The sequence below is a fragment of the Orbicella franksi genome, chromosome 14, assembly GCF_964199315.1.
Source record: "Orbicella franksi chromosome 14, jaOrbFran1.1, whole genome shotgun sequence".
NCBI lineage: Eukaryota > Metazoa > Cnidaria > Anthozoa > Scleractinia > Merulinidae > Orbicella > Orbicella franksi.
The window spans coordinates 7,353,168-7,366,420 of record NC_138158.1 but is presented as its reverse complement, the minus strand read 5'-3'; the positions used below and the strand labels follow the sequence as shown (position 1 = coordinate 7,366,420).

Here is a 13,253-nt window from a genome sequence, read left to right as displayed (position 1 = left end):
ATGGATGAAGGAAGGACTCACTTCTACACCATTACACCCTTATTTTATAATAAGAATATTGTTTTTCTGGCCGAGGCTGAATATTCTTATTTTTTTGTTGATTTTAGGCTGAAAATATTCTTGTGAATGACATCTCTGTTTTCGAATGTATTTGGTGTCTGGGTCAGTATTAAAGTATAAATTTTGGAGCCAGCCTCCACGAAAGCGGCGGAAATCGAGCCTAGCCTGCAGGCATCAAAGCCTGATATGAGGCTTGCAGAAATGTCATAAGTAACATAGTGCAGCTAACGCTGTTTTTGTTGCTTTTTGGCTAGTTTTGCCGTTGAGAGAAAGGAAGAATTTGAAACGGTTTTTTTCTATATTCGGTGTTTACAAATTTTCAAAATTATATTCTTTTCAAAATCTCAGCCTTGGGTCTGTTCTTGAAATATTCTTAAAATTTCACAAATTTCAGCCTTGATATTCTTATAAAATATATTCTTATGAAAACGAAAGAGTGTATGGCATTATATTTTTGTAGGAGCTTTATTTAGAGAACTAGTGACTTTCGAACTATCATAGACTGTGTATTCAATTAGGTTCTAATTTTTGCATCTTGCAGATTTAACTACTGGAATATGGATGTTTTTGCGGAAGAATGTTTGGGAGGAGATATTTTGGGGGACGTTCGCTTGTCAAATCGTGTATGCCGCGAGAATGGCAAAAATTAAAATCACCAAAAATGACATCACTCGAGAAGAATTCTAAACAAACATACCACGTGATCTTGACAAACACGGAAAAAAATCTTAAATGAACTCGTTTCTGTTCAATTTATTTCCCCATGGAATATAACTGAGCACACACTGGACCAAGACCCAATAACATTTTTCTCTAATTCAAATTTAGGAAATATGTTACTCTTTAAATTTATGTATAGCTCTACCACTGCCTAGCTCTGGAGGCAGAGAATATTGCCAATAAATCCGTCCTATTTCAGTAGTATGTCTTGAATTTTAAACTGTTATTTCCGGTTGTCCAATGTTTGGACTGAACGCGTACGCTTTGCCACGTGATCTGTCCTCAAACGAACTGGTTGAAAAGGAGTGCGTGACGAGTCAGCTCAGGAAGAACCATGACCAGCCCGGGAAAAAAAATTCGATGTTCGACCGTGCAAACGTTTAAAACTAGCTAAACTGGATTAATTTGGATTGTGATCTCAACCTGGGTGGTTTGCTTTGAGTCTGCAGGTCAGCCGTCTCAAACAACAAACAAAGATGGCGCCGCGCTGCGGATAACCGTGAAGATGAAGATGTAAACACACATAGAGGCTGGCTATAAAACGAAATACATTTAAGCCAGATTGTTCAAAACATGTCGGAGGTAAAGTTAGGGAGACCAGTTAGAAGGTCTTCCAATTCTAGTATTTCATCTAGAGCGTCCAATGTGTCCTTCTCGGAGAAGGTTCGGCGTGAGTCGACCGCCAAATTTGACAACTTCATGAAGGAATGCCGTGCGGCGTACCTGGCCGTTTTAAGTAGTACAACCGAGAAAATCACATCCATTGACGAACTGATCCTAGGTGAGAATTGCTTTGTTGTTTGAGCGGTTAACGTTATATTGTTCTTGTTACTGCATGTTTTAACTTAATTAATGTTGGTTGCTAGTCGTTGATAACTGAGAACAGCGGATGTACGGGTAGGAAGGGTGCAGGGTGAAGCAAGGTTTTAAGTAATAATGAGACACAGTTCAACACCCCAGAACATCCTAGCTTACCCCCTTCCCGACTTTGAAGTCAACAAACGAAAGAAGAAAAAAAAACAACTTCATTTTCAAAAAAGTATGAAAAACGAAAGTTTTAGAATTTATGGAAAGTGAAATTTAGAAGATTTGCTTCTTTGGGAATGAACAATAAAGGGACAATTTATTTTTAATATTCAGTTTCTTAGCATAACAAGTGACTCTAAATCCACAAATTCAAAAATTCTATCAGTAGCTCTATAATACAGCTTTAATCTATCGCCTAGAAAATTTAAAACTGGAATAAAATTGGGATTGAAATCCATGTAAGGTGCTGTGAAGAATGTCTGGGACTAGGAGAAGAGGGACTCCTTTATTTCATCTGAAATAGGGACCTGTGCTTGGTAGGGTATGGTTTTTAGGGTTTTTTGCTTTAAACGGAGTATGTATAAATCAACACTATTCAATAGTGTCTCAAATCAGGTATTGGTTTGAACATATTTTTGCCAGAAATTGTTAACCACTTATTAACTGAGACTGAGATCTTTATGGGAAAATCTCAAACCATATTGACCTCACTATCACCCAGTTAATGTGGCAAGTGAGGCCTTCACAAACACATGGTATTCAGTGCGAGGTAATGAACTTGTACTGTTACATATATAATTTGGAAATAGCAAAACAGATCAAAATGACTTCAAAACAGTCATGAAATCTGGATCATGAAGTAACCTGAGTAGATTAGTTTTTTGTCTTGAACAGGGTGGCTGCATGTGATCAGGGTTTGAAGGCCTTAGTGGTATCATCTCACCCAAGGCTATAAAAAGTGTCCCCTTCCCTCTTTAATGCTTGGAGTTAGGAGCTCGTAAGCAGCCTCTACCCTCGTATGTTTGCGATTTGTGCAAGTGGTGTAGGTCTGAGACGTGTGGAAAATCATATTTTAGTCTAGTATAGGGTCAGGATAAGTTAAGGACATTTTTTTGTCATCAGTCCCTGTTATTGTTTATTTTTTTATTTAAGCCCTTCAGTTTGGTGGAAGAAATCCTTCAATGAAGTTTGTACAAAAATATTGGAGACATGACACAGGTTAGATATTTACAGTACCAGACTGATAATTTTGACTCCTGGAAGGGGAAATGCTCATCATCTCCCGGCCAGAGTATTTCTAAAATTAAGTCAGAGTGATTGATTAGCATTATTTCGCTAGTGAACTAGTGTGAGGTCTGTATTGGGGAAATATTAGTGGAGTTTTTTTTTACAATTTCTTCAACCAAGCTGCAGTTGAAGACCATAAACTTGGGAAAAATGACGGAAGACCAATATTCCCCAATACAGACCACACATGACATTGTCTAACTGCATCAAGTAAATAAGTATATAGGTAATTGTATGAATGTGAGGGCAATTACACTACACATGATATTTGAAAATTCTCTTAAAATTGCATGAGCCTTTAGTTGAGAGTAATTTGAAAGAATTTTCAAAATCATGAGTAGTGTGAATCCTCAATTGCTTGAGCCTTTACCCGATTACTATTATATGAGTGGGAAAATCATGAAAGTGTTATAAGAATTAGTGTTAAATTGCCAGCACTCTGCCAATCACAATAAAGTAATTTTCTCAGTTATATAATAACTTTAAGTTAAGTTATCTAATGAGTGTAATGTGGTCACGATGCTTGCTGTTTGTCTTCTGAACAGATAGTATATCGTACAATGATTTTTGTGACATAATGAGGAAGGAAAAACCCCTGAATAAGGACTCTATCCTCAAGGCATTCAAATGTATTGACAAGAATGGTGATGGATTTATAACGTTTGATGAGCTGTTTACATTGTTGACCAAGGTATGATCCCTTTCTCAGAACCACACTCATGCATTTCTCAGATCTCTAGTTTCTATCAAATGGAGATGTAGTTTTAGGCAGAAAACTAACTCTTCTTCTTTTCTTCAATATTATGGTAAGATTTTGAGTTGATAATTTCTGCATCATGTTTGTATAACTGATTTTTTTCAAAGGTTTTTCAACAAAACAAAATTGTCCAAATTTTGTTGCATTTGACCTTAAAATCAGTGAAAACAGAATATTTGTTGGTAATCATGTGGCAAACAATATTATTTTTACTTCTTAGGTACAACATGTTTTAGGGACTATTTAGAAAAGGAAAATCCACTTGTTCCTAAAACAAGTGGACAGGTGGGACTTTGACTTTGCCCCTGTCAAAATTTTAAGTTGTGAATTGTTTTTATCACTAATGTGCAAGCCAGCAAGCTTCAATCCAGTGAGCCATGTACAAGGCATGCAAGTCAGGATCCCTACTCCCCACCCCCCAAAAAACAAAAACTAAACAAGCAAACTACATGTAGAACTTTTAATCTATTCATTTCATTTTTTTTTTTTTACCAGGGCCCCATTGATATCAGTTTTATAATTGAAGTGGTTACCCTGTATAAATATTTTCAATTATTATTATTATTATTATTAATATTATTATTATTATTATTATTACTATTATTATTAAGTGGACACTTACCCTGGTCCCGAAGTTAATGTGTTATATTTCCCTTTATAATGAACCGCTGTTCAGCGGACATCTCTATTAAGTGGACACGGACACAAAAATATATTGTATTTGGCTAATTTCTATTGTTAAAAACCTCTATTAAGTGGACACCGGACTGAATTGACAATGTGGCATTGGATTACGTCCTTGAAATAGTCTATTAAATGTACCTGTATTATCGTTGCTGTATGGAAAGGGCATTATTACAAACAAATTAAAGTTGGTAATGAAAGCCGATGAACTTGAACTCTGGATAGCTTCATTAATAACCTGGAACGTTATTACAGTACAGGGGAACCATTGAATGTTCATTGTTAACAAACATTGCGCAATTGTTATAAACCTTTATTAAACAGACACCCTCTATTAAGCGGACACTTGGGAAGGTCCCGAGGGTGTCCACTTGATAGAGGTTTCACTGTATTATTATTATTATTACTATTATGATAATCATAAACTAATCACAAGCTAACTAAGGTAAATTAGGCTAACCAGTGTACTTTGTTGGCTAACCATAATGCTATTAAATTTAATAAGCAAACCTGACTGTTATTCAGGTTAACTGTAATTGCTTTCTTACTCGTACTCTGTACAGATCTGACATTTAAGTCCTGGAATTTTGTGTACTACTAGCATTTTTCAAGGACTTTCTGTCATTGTTTACGGTCATTGTTTCTTTGCCTTTAGCAAGGAGAAAGGATGACTAAATCTGAGGTGCAAGAAATTCTTGATGATGCTGACATAAACAATGATGGGAAACTGGACTATAATGAGGTAAATATACAAAGCCCAGTTGGATGTATGTGCTGGAAGGTGACACACTATTTATAAAACCTAAAACCAGTCTTGGCACAGTCTGTTTAATGCTTAGAGCTAAATCTTTCGGTAAGTGGCAATAAGAAGATATCAAAGACATTTGCATTGTCATCTTTAATACCACTGCCCTATGTTTTTAAAACCCAAAAAGGCAATGTTTCCCAAAGTGCCAATTGGAAACTAATAATGAATACTAGTCTTGCAGGTTGTAGCTTTGCATTTTTTATTGTATCTTTTAAAACCTTGTACATATACATGTAACTTAGTTTGATTTGCTGCATTGGAAAAATGAATGACATAACAGAGCCATTAAAAATGGTTGTGTTTCTTTAGTTTGCAGCCCTGCTTGTAAGTACAGCAGATGACTGTAAACAGAAAAGCTTAAAGAAACTGGCAAAAGCTGACGATGATACCACTTCTTCGTACACACCACAATCTTCTATTAATAAAAGACAAAGTATAAACAAGCAAAACATTCAGGAACCTGACAACCTGAAGGTACAAGTTAAAAGAATATTCTCATTCTAGGAGCTGAGGAACAAGACGACTTATTGGGGGTAGTGTGTAACAAAATAAGATGAACATTATGACAATCAGTTTCAATATGTTACTCGCATTTTCACAATCACAGACTGTTGGGACATCGTAAAGTGAAAGCATGCAATTCTGACTGGGCATATAATTTATTGACTTTGTGTTTGCTTGCATAATTTTCAATTAAATAAGAAAGAAGGAAGAAAAAGAAACCTAACTTTTCACATAACTCTTCCAGAAAAGTAAGCTATTAATAAAACTAGTAAATTTTTATTGCACAATGTCATGCAAGACAGTGCCTTGTTGATAACTTGGAAAATATTGAACTGCCAATACTTTCAACAGTCTGATTGGTTGATTTTAGTAATTGGGGTCCTGAATTAACTTAGGTGTGTAATAATTATATTACATGTAGCTAGTAATATATAGTCTGATATAGATCAGGCAATTACTTTGTTTTTGGTTTTGGTTTTACTATGGTTTGAGATAACTGAGTAGCCTAATTGCTAAGTAATTAGTTTGGTTTTATGACACTCAGTTGAAAACTGCTGCAGTATAATTAATTTTACAGTTCTAAGATTACATGTATAAATTGGTGGCCTAGTGGTAAAATTTGTGTCATGTTTTCTTTATCAGGATTGGTACCAAGGATGCAGTAAGGGTAGTTTCTTTATTGATGGAGATGGTATCATAACCAGCCATCAGTTCAAACTACATCTTATAAAGGATTCTGATGTCTTTGTAACTATCCAACCCACTGCTAATAAGAAAGGTATCGGTTTGGGGTGTTGACAAACATTATTGACTAGATGATATGTAGAGACCTCATTAATAATTCATCAAGTTTAAACAAAGGAAATCGTGACCATCACGGTGTTTGGATATCTGATCTTAATTAGCATAGATTTTTTACGATTTCATTTCTCTGTTGTCTGCTTAGTTTCAGTTTTGATTGAGAAGATACATCAAACACTCAAGACAGTGTTTGACCACATTTCCAAACACCTTGAAGTTCGTCAAGAATACTCTGCTCCAAGTCGTATTCTCAACTCTCTTCACGGTGTTTGGAAATGTGGTCAAACACAGTCCTTTTGTGTTTGATATATTACTTCATGTACCTGTGAATGTAAACCCCTGATCCCACTCTTCTGTGGTCAGCTAATGAATCTTTGAATGAGATTTACAGTACAACACCTTCAACTGGGACCATTGGAGAATTTTAAACCAATTACAGCTCAATTGTAAATGAATAACTCTGAATTTGTTTGTGATCTCGCCAGTCATGTTCCCACAGTATGATTGTAAGCCGTTGGAACAGACAATTTGATTGGCTGCTAAATGCGTTCAAGTCTCATCGACTTCAAATAGCACTGGCAACAAACAAGCAACGAAAGTTTATTTTATTTGAAACCAGCACGCAGGAGATAACTCTTTATGTAGCCTTGATGTGTGAATATCTTCAGAGCATTGAAATTTTTCAAGCTAAAAGCAATAATAATGTTATTGCGAGTCATGATTGATCATGACAATTGCTTTTAACTATGGGGATCACTTCATTCATTGTATGTTTCAATGGTTGTTCAGACATGGAAGTAGATGACTTGCTCATACTCATTACATCATTGTTGACCCAGTTACAGATAAACTGAAAACCATGGACATGGCAGTATTCTGTGTGGATAAGAACTCAGAGCTGGTTACTTTTACAGAGTCTAAGCTAGGACCAGTAAGTTTTATATAATTTATATTTTGTTATATGAGTATGTTTTCACTGCCTGGCCATAAACACAGACCGGAACTGCAAGCTATAATAATTCTGTAAGTACTTTGCTTAAAAACAAATTACAAAATTTGAAAGAATTTACCAATTAAAAAGAAAAATAAATTTGTAACTTTAATTCAATTTGAGATTCTCAAAATGCAGCTAATGGAAGGCCAATAATGTTACAGTATGGAGGAATTCAGCCATTGACATTAGCAATGAAACACTGGACACTGCTGGCAATCGTAACATCAATTGCTCAACCTTGCCAATAGTTGCTTATAATTAATTTCCTCAATAAAGGTTTGCTCTCATTCAGAAATACAGTATATTGTTTATTCAAGTTGATTAGTAAGACTTATGTACTCTTCTTCCATTGTTTTATTTTTGTGTTATGTTGCCTTTTTGCAGAAATACTGTTTTCATCATGAGTTGGGGAGAGGAACATACAGCTTAATTTGCTTCACAACTGGGTGTCGACTTTCTGTCAGGAAGTCCACACCGGGCAAAAAAGCCAACCTTACCACTGGCTCTGGAGAAAATATGAAGCTTAGCAAGATGTTTAGGTAATTTAACTTTTTTCATTGGTAATTTGTTTTATATATATTAAATTATGTTATATATTTGAAGCAGGTATGCAGACTCGTTATTTGCAACATGTAATATGGAGCAAACTGAAAGATAATTTTCAGTCTGTACTGCGCACTCTCGAGAGTTTGTTTGCATTTTTTGTTTTGTTTCACGCAAGACATCACAAAATGTAAACATTTTGCAACTACTTACATGAAGTAACATCAAAGTTTCAAAACAACCACCATTATGGATGCAAAGTGGTCGAAGCTTTATGCTTCTTTCTTTCTCATATCACTTGATGAAACAACTTCACAGCTGTAAAAATCAATGAAGCTTTTGGAAAAAGAATTTGAAAGGCCTGAAAAGATAAGGTGTGTGGTTCATAACGAATAACATTGATTCGCATTCCATCGAGTGAGGCGTTAAAATGTTTATAAACATAAGGGTGCTGAGACTGCACAGTACGGACTGGAAATCATCTTTAAGGAACAAAAGAAGGAGGAAGATTAAAAAGAATAACATATGTTATTGTATTTAATGGATCCAAAACATAATATGTTAGTAAAATGTAATTAATAGTGGAAATTATGTTTTGGAATATTTTCTACACATAGAAATTATAATACCTACAATTGAAATTGCACACACACACATACACTGTGCAAAGTCTAGAAAATCATTAATTTGTATTACCGGTACATGAAACTGTAATGCCATGGAAAAAATAATAATTTTCTTAATTTTGGGATCTTTTGCATTTTGCAAAAATTCTATTTCCTCCTCTGCATGTGGTCGACAATTTTGCAAAATATTTTTTACTTTGTTTTGCAGGGAAGCTCTAACTGATATCTTTGACCGTTGTGACCTTGATGGCAATGGATACTTAAGTCGGGAAGAATTTGACTTTTTCCAGATGAAATCTGGTGGTGAACAATGTGATGATGATGCATGGGAAATCATGAAAGGTAATTGCCAAAAAAAAAAAAAACATTTTATAATGGATGAATCAAACTGCCTGTAGAAGATTGTCTGTAGGTGCTGAATGTTCAGTCCTTCCCTGAGACCTGTGTGTTTAGTCTGACTAAGACTGAACTTGTTACACACTGTTATTGTTTTTTAGATAATTTTGAAGTGAAAGACGATGAGATCACTCTGAAGGGATTCCTTGACCTGAACATGATGGAAGCTCAAGATGCTGATGGTGATCCCAATGACTTATGGCTGACTCTTGAAAACATGGGCTTCAACAAAGCTCTTGAGTTAGATCAGGTACAGTATACATATTTGTGGGATTAACTCAAACAATTTTGAAATGCAAAATTGCTGACTATTTTGTATGCGATGCTGATAATAGCCTCTTCCCCTTCGGACCCCCCTCCCGCCCCCCCCCCCCCCCCCAAAAAAAAAAATTGAAATTAATAATGGGCGATTCCAGAAAATATCCATACTCTACCACAGGCGCATGAGCAGCTTGTACTATGCCTTCAGAATTCCAGTGCAAGAAACCACCCAACTCCTTTGGAATTCGAAGATGGTGCCGGTGGTATAGGTATGGATGTTCTATAGAATCACCCAGTAAGTCTACCATAAAAGCATTTTGATCTCAGGGCGTATTATCACCAATTTTTATGGAATATAAGGATATTATCAGGGTATGATAGATATAGATATTGCAGAGGAGGTAAATGCACATGTTGTACCAGGTCTATTTATTATTAGTATAAATCTACTAGCGCTCTATCACGAATGTCCCAGAGACATTACAGTATTAACTTTCAGTCAAACACAGTCAAGTAAAAAGTTGTAACAAATGATCTTCATCTTTAACTTTACAGTCATGTCCATTTTTGCTAGAGGTTTTCTCTAACAAGTGTAGGCCAACTTTACAAGTGAACTCAATCCTAGAGAACAGAAATGATGTCGTGGAGAAAGCTGTAGTGACTTCAGTACTTAATAACATCTCCAAAAAGGAGAATGTAAGAGGAATGAGAGATCTTATTTTGTACAAGTATGAGAGTGCCATAAGAGTGACACTGGTGCTACAGAATACGGTAAGACTGCTGTGACTACAACTGTATCTAAAGGTTCATCAGGATCTGTGATAGATATGACACATTTTTGTGTGGTGTACAAAAAGTACTCCTTCAGATTTGGGGATTTAATGTGGAAGAACATGAAAGTGATCACTGTACGACCTCCCTCCCCCGGCCCTTTCCACAGAGTGACCAGTTTATACATGTAGCAATGAGCAGCTCGTGGAGATGAGGCTCAATACTTCACTATTATATTAGTTGACAATTTAAATGTATGCCTAGAGCCGTGTTCACTTGAGTGCTGAAAGTAATTGGTATTTGCTTTCGTTTCGCAGAAGTCTATCACGCTAAGCGATTGGCTTTAAACAACTCACGCCACTTTTGTCATCCAATCAGAAGTAAAACCAAAACCAATCGTGACTCAATCGCACAAGTTTTCCCGTGTTTCATGCCAGCTAGTTGTAGCTAGTTGTATTTGCTTTTAGTTTTGATTGGTTCACTAGACTGTCTCTGTCCTTTGTGACAGGCCAGAGTGATTACTATGGGTTTTGCTTTTACGACAGTGCCTACACACACGCATGAAAAACAACGCTCTATAAAACTACAAACTGGTGTGGTTTGGCAGACGCGACAAGGGTGTAAATTTGGCAAAGTTTGTATGTGTAGTTATAAAGTGACATATGTATTCCGTTCCCAGTCTCACAGTGATGTCGTTGTCAGAGTGGATTGCAGCAACAGTAAGAACTGTTTAAGCCACCGAGGTGACCTGGACTACACAATAAAGCTAGAGGCCAACAGCATAGGGGTAAATCGAATTATGTCAACTTTAGTCATTATTATTAGCAGTATATTATCTTTGCTGATCCTTTCTATTGTGTTCGTAATTTCTAGATTTTCAAGATACTAGTGTAATCATCCAAATTCCACCCCAAAGGCCATTTCCGAGTTACCTTGTGCCTCTGTTTCAAAACGAGTCTTCGTGCAAAACCTTTCATTTGAAAATGAACCTGTAGGCGGAACACATTTCCATATGAATGGTTTCGCACGAAGACTCGTTTTGAAACAGAGGCAAAAGGCAACTCGGAAGTTAATCGTCATTTACTTTTTGTCCTCAGTTCACTTTATTTGAATGTGCCTCACAGTGGTCAGAATAAGAAGCTTTCTTAGGTCCGTATATGGTCCCTGATTAGTAAGAGTAAACTGTGAGAAACAATCCACATGATCATTACGTTGTTTTTCTTTTGCAGGTTGTTCACCATTTTGTACCTCAGGACGCACGGAGGGAGTGGGGTGTGAAGCACTCCTTGACAATCGAACAGTGATATTCTTTACGTGCTTTCAGTTCCCATACTCAGTTTACACAATGTACAAATGTAAATTATACAAAAAATGCTGCGATATCATAACATTAAAGTGTAGATCAATCCTCTATCAGAATCCGTGTGATGAAATAGCGCCATTCCACTGCTACGAGTGCTGCAAAATAATATTAAATAACCAAAGTATTTATGCGTGAGCGAGCAATTCTTAAACAGGCTGTTGTAAGACTTGTAATTAATGTCTTGTGCGCAAACTGACGGGAAATGTACAATCATATTTCCAGTTTTAGTGTATTTTATACACCTGCTCACATTTGAACGAACAAGCAGAAAATAAGAAACTAAATAAACTGCAAAGCAGTGAACGAAGATCCTGGTTGATTGAACGTTGGATCTCACAGGAGATCTAATCAGCCAAACTTGAAAAGTAAAACAATGAGAAGTCAAAGACTACTGCAAGGCTGACACAACGTCGTATATTTAACACAACATTTCGGTTGGCCAGACCAGCCTTCTTCAGGTTTAGATGTTACTAAATTACGAAAAAAGAAATTATAATATTATGTAGTAGTTGGATGAGCAGAAAATGTCGACCCCATCTTGGACTTGCCACAAGTCGACCTTTGCGACGAAACGGCGAAACCAAGAGCTAGGGAGAAATTATTGGAAAGGAGTTTTACAAAGTCTAACCCTATCTGTCCAAGTTTCCCAATGTGCCGTATATACTGTAGATACTGATAGTACCATTTCACCCTTCCATTGTAATTTTATTGTGAGAGTTCATAAGAGTTTTGCCAGAATCCATAGAAAGTATTTTCTCTTCCGCATAATCGGTCTAAATTGTCTAAATTTACCCCTCAAGTGAAATCCCTCGGTTTTCAAAGTTAAATATTTTAAAAAATACTATTGATATGAATCTAGACATGACAACCACTCATCAGTTTCACAGCTGGGTTCAGGCAAAAGTAACAGCCTAATTTTAGTCGATTGACCAAATTTAAAGCATGAAAGTCATAAGACTATCGCAAGCCAATAGAAATCCACTACGCACTGTTGAGTAAAATAACTGTGGTGTTGCTTCATACTTAGTATGTAACCTAGAATTAGGATCTAGTTCACATCAGAATCATTCTAGCAAGAGTGCAATATAATAGCTATCTATTAGTAGCGTTTTTCAAGTTACCAACATTAGCATGCTATGCCGTTAACCGTGGGTCAGTTACACTCTGCTACTGCATGCTATGCAAAGCTATCCGTACTGCGTTTAGATTACCAGCGAATATTTGACACCTAAGAGCCTTTTGAGCCTTGTATCTAATTTCCTGGCAGTGTCACGCATCTTATGAGTTTTTTGCTCATTCCTACTATATCCGTACTACTTCATACCTAACACACCCTCCACTACTCATCTCATCTCTAACATCACACATATCACCTTGGGTTTGGCCTCTAGTTTTGTCTTAGTTTGTAAATTTAGTTAGCATCGGGCAGGCGAAGAGCCACCCTGTGGATATACTGCCCGAAATGCCATTATCATTATTATTATTATTATTATTATTATTATTATTATTATTATTATTAGTTTATTTCGAAGATTGTAATTAGAATGAATCACTTTCCGTGTTGCTTGTATGTGTAGCATGTAAAAGAAACTGCCTGATCCCAAACACGTGGTTTTGGACTGAGTTTGTGTATTTACAGTAGTGATTTAGATGGCACGTTAGTGTTTTTTAAGTAACTTGAGCTGAATAGACCCCGTATTATATTACAAGTGAATATATGAAAAATCGTATATTTGAACTGCGGAGAAAGATATGAAGATATGATTGATCATCGCAACTTAAGCAGTTGTGAAATTAAAGCCTGAAAAAAATTCAGGCCTGAACAGGAAGGAACCCATGACCTCTGTAATACCGGTGCAGTGCTCTACCAA

The 13,253-nt window shown here is 36.2% G+C and overlaps 1 protein-coding gene across 1 annotated transcript; it reads left to right on the top strand.

Moving 5' to 3' along the window:
- The first annotated feature begins 539 nt into the window (after nt 1-539).
- Nucleotides 540-11,982, top strand: LOC145467578 (EF-hand calcium-binding domain-containing protein 7-like). Its single transcript, XM_081451144.1, has 13 exons — nt 540-1,561; nt 2,740-2,805; nt 3,420-3,565; nt 4,971-5,057; nt 5,433-5,597; nt 6,270-6,405; nt 7,268-7,359; nt 7,807-7,961; nt 8,800-8,933; nt 9,089-9,237; nt 9,804-10,019; nt 10,699-10,806; nt 11,249-11,982. The coding sequence occupies exons 1-13, from the start codon at nt 1,354-1,356 to the stop codon at nt 11,321-11,323; spliced, it is 1,737 nt and encodes a 578-aa protein (XP_081307270.1). The 5' UTR covers nt 540-1,353; the 3' UTR covers nt 11,324-11,982.
- The last annotated feature ends 1,271 nt before the right edge of the window (nt 11,983-13,253 follow it).